This window comes from Capricornis sumatraensis, chromosome 2 (genome assembly GCF_032405125.1).
Source record: "Capricornis sumatraensis isolate serow.1 chromosome 2, serow.2, whole genome shotgun sequence".
NCBI lineage: Eukaryota > Metazoa > Chordata > Mammalia > Artiodactyla > Bovidae > Capricornis > Capricornis sumatraensis.
In genome coordinates, this window is record NC_091070.1 from 91465715 (window position 1) to 91480000 (window position 14286).

At 35.8% G+C, this 14286-nt stretch overlaps 1 protein-coding gene across 1 annotated transcript in view; it reads left to right on the forward strand.

Annotated features, from left to right (window-relative positions):
- AP3B1 (adaptor related protein complex 3 subunit beta 1) overlaps positions 1 to 14286 on the forward strand; it is a 239403-nt gene that overhangs the window by 129661 nt on the left and 95456 nt on the right. Inside the window, exons 16-18 of the mRNA XM_068963860.1 lie at positions 5136 to 5322; positions 6292 to 6422; positions 11800 to 11908. Coding sequence (XP_068819961.1) covers positions 5136 to 5322; positions 6292 to 6422; positions 11800 to 11908 — 427 coding nt within the window. The remainder of the gene's footprint in view (positions 1 to 5135; positions 5323 to 6291; positions 6423 to 11799; positions 11909 to 14286) is intronic.

The following is a 14286-nucleotide window of genomic DNA, read 5'->3' on the forward strand; positions in this document are numbered from 1 at the left end:
AAGAACAATGGAGTGGGTTGGCATTTCCTTCTCCAATGCATGAAAGTGAAAAGTTAAAGCGAAGTCGCTCAGTCGTGTCCGACCCTTCGTGACCCCATGGACTACAGCCTTCCAGGCTCCTCCGTCCATGGGATTTTCCAGGCAAGAGTACTGAAGTGGGTGGCCATTGCCTTCTCCATTGAAGAAGGCTATTGTTGAGCAAATAGTTTTTACCAGTTTATTACTTGTCAAGAGTATTTAGGTAGAAATACGATGCCCATGTTTTGAGAAGTTTTTTTAGAATATTGGATTTCTTCATATTTACAAAGCATTCCCCCCCATTTTTTCCCCCAGAAATGATTCCTTAAACAGGAAAATAATATGGCATAAAAATTGAATACAAAGCTGTATATATGCTATTGAATATTTCTGTTATTTATGGTACATTATAATATTCTCTTCATCTTGTCTGATTTTTTTTTTTTTTTTTATAAAACCCATTTGAATGTACTGTTGAGTGTCCAATCTGGTTTTGATTGAGCCTTTGGTCATATTGAAATGCCGTGATTGTTTACGTGATCGTGTCTGTTTTCTTTGTTACTGTTGCCCAGGACAGATCTGATTTTTATCTGTTGTTTCAGTGTCCCATCCAGTTTAGGCTTTATCCCAGGGTTTTCCTCTTTAATGAAGCTGTTGTTATTGTTCAGTCGCTAAGTTGTGTCCGACTCTTTGCAACCCTGTGGAATGCAGCACATCAGGCTTCCCTGTACTTCGCTGTCTCCCAGAGTTTGCTCAACTTATGTCCATTGAGTCAGTGGTGCTATCTAACCATCTCATCCTCTGCCACTCCCTTCTTCTTTTGCCCTCAGTCTTTCCCAGCATCAGTGAGTAGGCTCTTTGTATCAGGTGGCTGAATCACTGGAGCTTCAGCATCAGTCCTTCCACTGAATGCATATTCAGGGTTGATTTCCTTTAGGATTGACTGGTTTGATCTCCTTTCTGTCCAAGGAGAGTTGCATTAAAATAAGACAGAGTAAGTTTGTAAGTTCCATGTTGTACTTCTAACCTTTGCCATGGTTTTGTCTAGTGGCCTGTGAAACACAAGTGTAGTGAACAGAAATTTCATTTAAAAATGAGAAACATTTAAATGGAAAGACTTTGTCTTTCTTTTCCCAACCTTTTTGAGATACAGCATGACTAACCTTTCCCGTTTAGAGCAACATGTAGGATGTGTACTGAGAAAACAAAGCGTGCCCTGATATGGCAGGTCCCTCTTTTTTCCAGTGGTGGTGACGTAAGTGTTAAAGTGTTTTATCTAATGGTAACTTGATGGTAACCAGCATGTTGTGTCACAGCCTGTGCAAAGCATTAAGCTTCCAGCTGTCAGTGGCTGGAGTAAGAGGGAAACATGGGAACTTAGGGGTTGGTTGTGGACGAAATATGTGCAGGAGATAGAGACAGAACAATCTTGCTATAAACTATTCAAGAGTGGTCAGGGCACTCTTGCTACAGTAGTTTTGTCATTTACTGCGTACTGTAAATCTAAAACCTGTTTATTTTATTTGGCAGTTCTTTTTTTTTATTTTGTTATAACTCCGGCAGCAATAAATTCTGAAAACTTGAAGTGTATATTTAATGAAGAATGAAGTAGAGAATTTCTGTATCATTATTTAGCCTGCACAAAATGTTCATCAGCATGTACCATCTACCACGAAAATCATAGTGATACCACTGTCCACACAACAAACTGAAGATAAGATAAATCTGCTAAAACAGGGTCAGCATCTATTTTCAAAACTGGAAGATACTTAGGAAGTCTGGGCCTCAGGGTGACGATTTAATGTATACAGGTGCCAAATATGTTTACATCCCTTTCTGTGAGACATGATCTCATATAGATCAAGTAACTTTTAAAATTTAGCTTTGTTTATTTTTATTACAAGTTTTCTTTTACACATATGAGGAATGAAGCAATGACAGTTATTGTACTGGCTCCATTAGCAGAAAAAGGACCCAAATGATGCTGCTAGTTTTCAAATAAAAAACAATTAATTCCAATAATAGACCATTTTTACTCAAAGCTTTTGTATATTTCTTCTGTCAGTGTAAATGGAATCTGAGTAAAGCTTTTGAAAGTTTATTCTGTCAAAATCACTGTAAAATGCTATTGTAAATTTAAAAGCCCCAACATGGCTTTCACTGAACGAATGTTATCATGGTAAAAGCAACATTCTTATTAAATTAAGAAAACTATGGAACAGAAATATTTTGGGCATTGGTTGTGGTGCATGCAAACTCACTCTGCTTATTTTACCAGTTGAAATAAAACTATAATGGTCAAATATACTGATACTTGATATGTGTGGTTTAACTAAACTATAGAATTCTTGTGATGAAGCTAATATTGAAAAAGCATACTTCAGCATGACAGCACACACTCTCATACTCAGTTTTTGCTGCATGTGACCAGCAGGATTTTAGAAATGTGATATTGTGAAAAACTACATTGTAAATTAGCCTGTGTTATATTCTGGCTTTTTTGCCTGGATTAGGTGGGTGGGTGCATGGGGAGTAGATAAAGTGAGATTTTTGTGTGTTGATTTGATTCAAAATCATTTGGAAGCTTTTAAAGTGTTTACCAGGTAGAGTTTCAACAACCTTAAGCTTTTGAAAACTTTAGCAAAATAGCAGTTCTTGGAAACAAATCTTGCAAAGAGAATGCCATTGAAATATATCCCGATAAAAACAAAGGAAGAATTGAGCAAATTAAGTGAGAAGAGCTAATAATTTATTGTAGAAGTTCTTTCATTTGCAGTATTTCAGCTATGATGAAGACTTTTTTGATGGAGCTACTATTTTAGTTGGTTAAGTTTATATTTTATATTAGAATGAAATGAAATTGAGAAGGCAGTTGATTTTGCAGTAGCTAAGTTTGATGAAATATTAAACTATAGAGAATTATTCAAAAGTTTTATCTCATAAAGATAGTTTTGTTGGAGGGAAAAAATTTAAATATCTAGGCTTGAAATATTTACAAATTTTAACATGAAAGCATTGAGAGTATCCTTTATTCAACAGAATTTTTTCTATGCTTATTGGATCATTCAAACTGTAAAGAGGGCACTTTCTCCATTAAAAATATTAAGTTCTATAGCAAAGAATAAGTTGCAAATGTCAGTACTTTCATGATTAGTGATCATAAAGTTCCATTTTGAAGATAATTCCATTTTGAAGACATATAAAATTACATTCTTTAGATAAATACCAATGACTTGGTTTTAGAGATAGAGCTAAGAAATTGATTAAGGTATGTGAATAAAGAGGTATGTGAGTAAATTAATTATTCTGTTGATGTTTTTAATGTATCATGGGACCTGGATATGTTTTTATCTTTTAGAATTTTAATTTTGAAAATACACTTGGTATAATTATTTCATAACCCACCAATATAATAAAGCAAGTTTTATAGTCAATAAGTGCATATTATGGAAATTATATAATCTTAATAACTTAAAATTTTCTATCTCACTTTAAATAGAGTCAGATAATATTTCAAATAATTAACTTCCTAAAAATTAATTTCAGAGACTAGAAATAAAAGCGAGATGAATCACTCCACTAGCTTAAAAAAGTGCTGCAATGAATAGACTTTTTTATCTGATTTATTCTAGTTGCATATTCTAAATCCCAACATTCAGATATACTTTAGAGAGTTAACTTAGTTATGAATTCTCACTACAGTTGAAGAAACGTAACAGTAGGATGTATTTTCCAGGTTATCTCAGCAAGTTGATTACACAGTCCAGTGTACCTTGGATTGACCTGGGTTATTCACTTGGTGACTGTTTGGCTGATTGTCCTTAAGAAATCAATCATAGAAATTTTCTTATGTGTCGTTGAACCAACCTAGTCTAGTAATTAGTGAATAGCAGTTGTTGTTAACCAAATTTAGAATAGCTCTATTAACATTTTTCATCTGTATTTTTTGTAGTTCTACTTTAGTAAAACTAGGTTAATGGGTTTTAAATAGATTGTTACTGAAAGAAGGTTGCTTTCTATCCAAATCAATTATCTTAATGAATTAATATTGTAAAAGAGTTTGCCACACCATTCCTGTATCTTGACTTATTGGTATAGAACTATCTTTAGCTCTGCCTGACTTGATGGATTTTATTCTTTTTAATCCATTTCTGATGTCTATAAAATGTTCTAAGGTAGATGTTTATTTTTTCCATGTATTATGAATCTTGTTTATAGTTAGAATTGTATACGTGTAACCTTCTAAATTAAAATTATGCTTTTTCAATAAAGTAATGAGTTGAAAATACAAACCTTATTTTGTTAACATTTCAATTTTGGTTTAATTATTATTAAAATTATCTCAATGTATGTTAATGTAGTACAGTCAAAAATTGACTTAGGAAATCTTATTAGAGTGTAAAAGCTACTATAATAAGTTGTTCCCTAACATAAATAAATAAATGACCAATATTACTAGAGGCCATAAGCAATATGGGGAAAAAAATGGAAGGAGTCTTTTATCCTAGTTTTTAGAGGGCATCAGCAGCTTGCTTTTATGAAAAAGTAACAGCTAAATGCACTGCAAATAATTTGCAGTAATCCAGTTCAGTGATTCATGTGTCTGCTTTAATGGGTCATAATTCAGGGTAAAGTAACTGAGTGCAGACACTGCTTATGCCGGGGACAGTATCTCTTCATAAAGCACACCTCAGGAGAAGCAGTTTGCCAGCCCCCTAATGCTCTCTGATGTTTTGATGTCCTGCATATTTTTCCGATTAAGTTTTGAGTGCCATGTTTTTAGTTGTATTTCCACATTCATTATTCTCACGTAGACCCTTCAGCGGGTTTGCCATATATGATTATTTTTTTAATGATGCCTTTCTTTCCACTTCAGCAGTTTAATAATCTAGCACATGGCTGCTTCTCAGTGCTCAGCATTCACCTCCCCAATACTGAAGAGGACATGTGCTTTGGCTTCAGAATTCCATTTGCAGTGTTAGAAATGCATATTCCCTATGGAACAACATTTGTTTGACATAACCATTCATTTTTATTACCTCTTTAAATATGTTTATCCAGAGTTATCAATAATCATAAATAACTGTATTCTCATCTTGTTCTGTTTTTTCCAACAGACAAAATTGCTTACCCAGTACATATTAAATCTCGGCAAGTATGATCAAAACTACGACATCAGAGATCGTACAAGATTTATTAGGCAGCTTATTGTTCCGAATGAGAAGAGTGGAGCTTTAAGTAAATATGCCAAAAAAATATTCCTGGCGCAGAAACCCGCACCACTGCTTGAATCTCCTTTTAAAGGTATTATTATCAGAATATACCTACAGAATATTATATGTTATCTTAAAAATTATGATATTATATCCCACTTCTAACATGTTTAAAATTGATCTCTTAGAAAATATGTGATTAGTGTGTATAAATATATAAATACGAAAAGTGTGCTTTCTATTCATTCATCTCTTCTCCGAAATAAGCTTTATATTAGTTCAAGTTTATGTTTTTATAGGCCTTATTTACCTAAATAATTTCAGTCTTCTGGCGTTTATTCTTACCAAATGATTTGACTGAACAATAGATTAAAGCTGTGTTGTTTTTGCAGACATTGACTTCATTTCTGGTTTAAATAGATAGCTTTGTTTAATAAGGGATATATAATTCACCTTAATAGTGAGTTATTAAGTATTTTGTGTACACTAACATAAGCTTTTCCGGAAAGAATTATTTCATAAAAATATTCCTTTACATTTGTTTGCTTTTCAGAGATGGAAATTGACTTATTTTCCCCAGCTTTTTAAAAGGAGTAATTTATCAGTTTCACAAGTAGCCATTACAGTGGGAATCAAATGACTATATACTTTGGTTTTCATATTGTTTCTTATTTAATTGTTGTAAAGGGATAAAAAGCAGTTCAGTTTTGTAGTAAAACTATTAAAATTCTGAATGTGTTGGTGGCAAGACATGTATATGGATTGTTTAACTGTGCTGTCATTCTTAATATTCACAGTAAAGTAATTTTTAGAGAAGCTACATATCAGAGCAACACCTCTAAACACACTGACTGATTAGCTTTTTTATTGACCATTATCGGGGAGATTATTGTAATCTATGGACTGAAATCAGTTTTTTTGACCTGTGAAGAGTTTCCTAGTTTATATTTATTCCTTGACATTTGAGGTAATATGCCAATTACCTTGAGCTCTGATTAGGATTGTTCTCTGTTATATGCAGCTCAGATTGTTTATTTTATATTTTCCTTTATTTTAATAGATAGGGATCATTTCCAGCTTGGCACTTTATCTCACACTCTCAACACCAAAGCAACTGGGTACCTGGAATTATCTAATTGGCCAGAGGTGGCGCCTGACCCATCAGTTCGAAATGTAGAAGTAATAGAGTTGGTAAGTTGACCTTTCTGAAATTAATTTTGTCAAGCAGTAGGAGATTCTAGGATAGCTGCTGTTTTGTATAAAAGCTTTTTTGTGGGGGTTGAAAACTGAAAATTGTTCTGGTATTTCTAAATGTAATGTGTTAGATATATCTTGCTGCTATGGGAACTAAATATTGTAGTATTCCTATGTCATTGTACATGTACTGTTCCTTTTCTTCAAGGAAATAGAGAATTGAATTCTCTGCATCAGTGCCACCCACATTTGTGATACTGCATTTGTAGCTGTGCAGATTCAATTTCTAAGGTATTTAGTTTCATTGAGTTGAGCTTTTCCCACTTAGTTTAGAGACTCATAAGCTTCCTGTCAATATTTTCAAAATCATTTTTGCTATCTCTTCCAGAAACCATACAAAGTGTTCTTTTGGCTTTTCTGAGGAACCTTTTTCACATGAAGCCAAATATAAATAGGAAGCATTATGTACCAAAAATATCCTTGAACAAGGTCACAATTAATGAATAATATATTGCTTCACATTAAAAAAAAAAGTCTCTGTATAAATACTCTTTTCCTAGGTCTTTATAACGTGCTGGCCACTAAAATAAGAGAATTGATGTTCTTTCCTAGTTCTTTCTTTCTTATAAACAAGAAAAATAAGGAGAGGGGTCTTCTGATTGTCTTTAGAGATTGATTATGTGAAATGTATCTGATATTTTTTTAAATAGAATTAATAAAAAGAACAGTTATGTATTACATCCTGGGTGCCTTTCCAGTACAGCACATATACTGAACTAGGATTCAGGTAACTAGTCTTTATCTATAATTCCTATGAGAAAGTCTGTTAATCTTCTTGCCGACTGACTTTTCCCTTTACAATGGGGAAAAAACTGTCTTCCTTTAAATAGAAGAATTCCGTACCCACACTTTGCAGCTTGTAGCATCTTAGTTCCCTGACCAGAGATTAAACGTGGGCCACAACAGTGAAAGTGCCAAGTCCTAACCACTAGACTGCCAGGAAGTTCCTGGGGCACAGCCATTTAATTTGACTGCTTTGAAAAGTATGTTTCTCTTACCTACTCAAACTTATCTGGCTTCGGAGTATGGCCAGGGCAATAATAACCAGTAACTAACCCTGGTAGTGTTCTTTGATAATATTTTATAATCATTACTTGTTTAAGCCTCATAATTATTATAAGTGCTGGTTGTTGTTATTCCCGTTTTGCAGATGACGAAACCAAGGTTCAGAGAACTTAAATTGCCCAGGTTCCCATAGCTAGTAAGTGATAGAACTGGGATACCACTCCATATCTGAGTCCACTGTTCACACTCTTACTGCATTTTATTATGTAACATGATGAGAGGAAGCTTGAGCTTGTTGCAATTCTAGACTGTCCTTAGTATTTATTAACACCACTGTTTTCAGGTTGTGACAAATTATCTCTATTTAGAGATGATTTTTTTTTAAATATAAAACTAACAAGTTCCATGTTTCTCCTTGCAACTAAGTTTGGTGATTTCTCCTCAAATATACATACTACTCTTAAGTATTCTTCAAAAAGATTGGCTTATTTATGAAACATTTGGTCAGATACTAGAATACAAAGAGAATGTTCTTTGTTGTAAGTAATACTCTCTCCTAATTTCTTTTGCCTGTTGTTTTTATGGTTCTGTCCCTTTTCATTATTAGGTACTTAATGTTTTGGCCCAAGTGGAATCATCTTTTATTCTACCCCTACTTCTGCCCTTATCCCTCCTCCTTGTTGCCCCAGTCTACAAAAAAAAAGAAAAAAAAAGTCAAATAAAAATATCATCTCAGAAATTGATAGCAATGCCATGCGATTTAATTTGGTCTCAGCAGTGTCTTATATTGGCTGATAGATTGGTTGTTTGGCTGGCTTCTTCCATTTTCTCGTACTCTTCTAAGCATTTAACTACCTATAGGGACAGTACTTGAATAACCTTTTTCTTATATTCATTTCACCTGTCCAGTTGAAAAGGGACAAATTGATTCCTTTTTCATTTTGCTGACTACATTGTGGAAATTAATAATTGGTAACTTATTATGGAGAATAATTATAACTGATGGAACTTGGTTGGAAAAAACTTTCCATTGATGCCATGTAGAAAACAGTTTCAATCTGCTTGTCTCTGGACACATTGACTTGAAATTATACTATAAAGACTTAATTAAATATAAAAATAGCTTATATAGTTTTATTATCAAATTTGGCTGCAGTAGTGTAGAAAGTAGTGTTCACATAATCTTTCTTGCCTTTCATTCTACCTCATCCCTCTCTGAAGTCGCATCAATGTATTTATGCACATAATATATGTGTGACCCTAGTCTTACTGTCATCTTACAGGGTCATGTCTTATTATTATGAAATTTAACTTAGCAAGAATAACAGCCTAAGTTTAGACAATCTAATACTTTAATCAAAACAATATGGAAACTAGTCACACTGACACTGGAAGTCACTGCATCACACATTTCCATTTCCAGGATATTAGCTACTATATGTATTGTGCCACTAGTAAATTTTCAAGATTCTTTGCAATTTTTGTTTTTACTTGGTGCTAGAAGATCCTTTTCTCTCAGTTTTGCATATCAAGGGTATTTTGCTTTATAAACACATCTACTATCAGTATTTTATCTTACATTGAAACTTTCAAATTAGTGCTGTTATTTTTTTTCCTCTTCTCTTTACCCTTTTATTTCCTCTGCTAAGAATGATACAGTTATCATAGTCATAACAGACCATAACAAAAATTAAAATACTTTTTAGTCTTTACCCTTTAAAACCTTAAACTCCGTGAATAGAGAATCCATGGCCCTGTCAAAATATTATGCCCCTCTGAGCATAGGCGCCTGATTTTCCTTATATGATGACTTAGTCTTGTCCTGAAAGCCGTAGTCTAACTAAATAATTTTTTTTTTCATAAATTGACCTGACACACATTTTAGTAGCCTGCAGAAAAATGTATTTGGATTTAAGAAAACTATGAACTTTACTGTTTATTAAATATAGGAGAACTTTGTTTACAGAGTACTGTCTTTATTCATATCTGGAGGACAAAGCATTTTAAACATACGTAAAAAGCAGTATTGTTGATCTTATGTCAGTATCTTACTCAAATATATTTGAGTAATTTTTGCTCATTTTTCTATTATTGTCCAGATAGTAATTTTCCTGATTACTGAAGCTTACCTTTGTAAGCAACATATCTTAAGCCCATAAGCCCTCTATGCAGTGGTTTTTCAACCTAGCTTTATACTACATTCATATGGAGATCTTAAAACAAATGTGTCAGGCCGGTACCAGACCAATCAGAATCTTGGGAAGTGGGTCTCAAGCATTAGCATTTTTAGCATTAGTATTTTTATTATTGATATTAATATTTTTAAAAAGTATTCTCAGGTGATTCTGACAGAGACATCCAGTGCTGAGAACCATTCTTGAGTAAGAACCTCAGTCTTACTGTAAATTTCTTTACAACAGATGGTACCCTAGCAGGCTGGCACATAGCAAAAACTCTGAAGTGTAATAAATAAATGCATCTTAACTGTTCTTGACCTTTTAAAAAATACACATTTCCTTGCCCTTTAAAAGAGAGTGTATGAAGCATGATTTAACTTTTTCTTAATGAATCAAAGTCACAGTTATGAAAATAATTTATTTTACTTCAATACACTATATTAAAGTTTTTAAGGGTCTGTCACCAAACTAATAGTTTTTGTGGCAGACACATTTAAGATGTATCAGTGTACAAAATATTCAAACATCTCTGATCTCCAGATGCTGATGTTCTTGCAGGGATAGACTGACAATTACAATAAATATGCAAATTGTATACAGTAGTATATTAGAAAATAATAAGTGCTATGACCAAAAAACAAAGAAAAAAAAATTAGTGCAAAGGCTGCTCCATCCCTGGGATTCTCCAGGCAGGAATACTGGAGTGGGTTGCCATTTCCTTCTCTGGGAGATCTTCCCAACCCAGGGATCAAACCTGGGTCTCCCGTATTGCAGGCAGAAGCTTTACCATCTGAGCCACCAGGGAAGTAAGATCAGCCTCCACGAGGGGTTGAAATTTTCAGTAGGGTGGTCCTCCCTGAGGTGGCACTTGTACAGAGTCTTGAAAGAAGTGAGGAAATGAGCCATGCGGTCGTCTGGGGTGAGGGTGCTGGAAGTAGGAGCAGCTTTGGAGAAAGGCCTCAAGGAGAAGCACGTCTGGGGTGTCTGAAGACACTGTGAAGAGTGGCTGGAGGGAAGTGGGCAGGAGGGAGAGCAGCTGCAGGAGTCAGGTAGGGCTGACAGGTTTTTATCATAAGGGCTTCATTTGTTCTAAGTGAATGGGAAGCCTTTGCAGACCTTTTCAAAGAAAGAGGGGCTTGATTGGAATTAAAAATCTTTCTAGCTGCTGTTTTGAGCCAACTTGGAGTGGGGGTGAGAGATGGAACTAGACACAAGATAGCCAGTCAGAGACTATTGTGGTGATCTGAGAGAGAGAGAGATATGGCTCTGAGTAAGGTGGTAAAGGACCAAGGGGCCTATAGGCTTTCTTGATGGATTAGATATCTAGGATATGACAAACAGAGAATTACCCCAGGGTTCAGGCTGTTGAGATGGTACAGGCTATTTGTTGCCTACACTAAATGTTTTCATTATTTTTTTTTTTTTTAAAACCTCAGTATCAAGGTAACTCAGCTGATAAAGATTCCACCTGCAATGCTGGGGAGACCCTGGTTCGATCCCTGGGTTGGGAAGATCCCCTGGAGAAGCGATCGGCTACCCACTCCTATATTCTTGGGCTTCCCTGGTGGCTCAGATGATAAAGAAGCCGCCTGCAATGCATGAGACCTGGGTTCAATCTCTGGATTGGGAAGATCCCCTGGAGTAGGGCATGGCAACCCATTCCAGTATTCTTGCCTGGAGAATCCCCACAGACAGGAGCCTGGCAGGCTACAGTCCATGGGGTCACAAAGAGTCAGACAGACCTGACTGAGCAACTAAGCACAGCACACAGAACATCAAGCTGTGAACTTGGATTTCTTACTGCTCTTACTACTTCTGTCTCTAATTGCCCTTGTCTCTTCTACACTGTCTTACTTTAGCTTAAATCTTCTATAGGCCAATGAATACAAAAGTATTTAAAATTATATGTTATGTATAAGGTTGTGGATCTAAAACAATAGGTTCTGAGTGAGAGTTTATGTTTCTCTACTTAGGGGTAGTGGGAATCAAGACTTCTCAGTGTTGCCTTTTCTACTGAGGCTTTAATCTTCCTTCTGGTTTCACAGAGTATTCCAAATGATTAAGTCTGCCTGAGGACTAGATCCCTTAATGAGAATTCCTTGATATTTATATTTTTACTCTTTTTAAATCAGGCAAAAGAATGGACCCCAGCAGGAAAAGCAAAGAAAGAGAATCCTGATGAGAAATTTTATTCCGAATCTGAGGAGGAAGAGGACTCTTCTGAGAGCAGCAGTGACAGTGGTGGGTTTTTCATTCATTGGAAAACCTTGTTCTCCGTGGCTTATCGGCCGTGCTTCCCATAGAACAGTGAGGCCCGGAACATACCATTCAGCCAGCAGGTTTAGGTGACGTTTATACGACTGAAACAGTTCCTTTCATTTACATGTCAAAGTAACTTTGATATGTAAGTTTTCAAAGTAATTTCTAACCGCTTTTTTTTTTGACATTGCCTCTTAGACCCATAACTAAAAAATGATAGAATTGAAAAAAGAGCTCATGCTTTTCTGAATTCTAACCCACACTGCCTGGGATGTTCATTAACGTGTTGAAAAACATAAATTTACATTTGGTAAGCCTTTGTTTTCAGTATTTGACAAATTAGTCTGTGGTACGTTATTTTCTGAAGTAATAAGCTGAAAAATGGGGGAAATTACTTCAATCCAAACAGTTAATGCTAAAAATATGGAATTTCAGGAATGATATAGACCATTGAGAAAGATATGTTGTCTAGTTAGGAGTGTCTCATAGAGATATTTGTCTCCATCCCATTTATTCACAAGCTCATGTTCTATTTAGAGTCTAACCTTTTTCAGTATGTATTTGAAATATTCCAGTAATATTATGGCTTTTCATGGCATTATCTGAAGTATAGTAGGGATAGTAAGAGTTTCCTTCTAGCTACCAGAAGAAAGAGAAAACTTTTCTTATTAGAAGATACCAGTTTTTTTTCCAGTGAACACGTCTTCTTGAAGATAAACAAATTTCCTCAAGGATTTTTCTAACTTGAAAATTTAAATAAGTGATGCCTGAGATGAACTGGATCCAGATTTGTTTTGAACTCACATAAAAACATGAAAAGTAACAGCATAAGCCAGTTATCTAAGTTAACATGTATGTGTGCTTAACTTTGACTTCACGACAAATTCAAAACACCCTTGATCAACAGTTTTGTTTTCTAAAGTTTGGGTAAAATACATTTTGGTCTTTGTAAAAAGTCACAATGGGACTTCCCTTGATGGCTCAGTTCAGTTCAGTTCAGTTCAGTTCAGTCGCTCAGTCGCGTCCGACTCTGCAACCCCATGAATCGCAGCATGCCAGGCCTCCCTCTCCATCACCAACTCCCGGAGTTCACTCAAGACTCGCGTCCATTGAGTCAGTGATGCCATCCAGCCATCTCATCCTCTGTCCCCTTCTCCTCCTGCTCGCAATCCCTCCCAGCATCAGTCTTTTCCAGTGACTCAACTCTTCACACGAGGTGGCCAAAGTACTGGAGTTTCAGCTTCAGCATCATTCCTTCCAAAGAACACCCAGGACTGATCTCCTTTAGAATGGACTGGTTGGATCTCCTTGCAGTCCAAGGGACTCTCAAGAGTCTTCTCCAACACCACAGTTCAAAAGCATCAATTCTTTGGTGCTCAGCTTTCTTCACCGTCCAACTCTCACATCCATACATGACCACTGGAAAAACCATAGCCTTGACTAGATGGACCTTTGTTGGCAAAGTAATGTCGCTGCTTTTCAATATGCTATCTAGGTTGGTCATAACTTTTCTTCCAACAAGTAAGCGTCTTTTAATTTCATGGCTGCAGTCACCATCTGCAGTGATTTTGGAGCCCCCAAAAAATAAAGTCTGACACTGTTTCCACTGTTTCCCCATCTATTTGCCATGAAGTGATGGGACCAAATGCCATGATCTTCGTTTTCTTAATGTTGAGCTGTAAGCCAACTTTTTCACTCTCCACTTTCACTTTAATCAAGAAGCTCTTTAGTTCCTCTTCACTTTCTGCCATAAGGGTGGTGTCATCTGCATGTCTGAGGTTATTGATATTTCTCCCGGCAGTCTTGATTCCAGCTTGTGCTTCTTCCAGCCCAGCGTTTCTCATGATGTACTCTGCATATAAGTTAAATAAGCAGAGTGATAATATACAGCTTTGACATACTCCTTTTCCTATTTGGAACCAGTCTGTTTTTCCATGTCCAGTTCTAACTGTTGCTTCCAAAAGAATATAGGCCTTCCTAGCTTTTTGCTGTGTGATACATGAATTAATCTTCATAGAGTAGATACTACTATTTACCTGTTAGAATACTATTTTAACTAGAGGTTATGTTCTTCCCTGGTGACACTTCATCAGATGGATCACAGGCCAGGATGGTTGGATGGCATCATCGACTCAACGGACGTGAGTTTTTGCAAGCTCTGGGAGATGGTGAAGGACAAGGAAGCCTGGCGTGCTGCAGCCCATGGGGTCACAAAGAGTCAGATACAACTGAGTGACTGAACAACAGCAACATGTTCCTCCCTGAGGACACGTCATCAGATAGATCATAGGCTATGATCATCAACTCTGCACATGTCATCGTTTCAACTACCAAAAAATTATGCTTCCTGTTTAAAATAC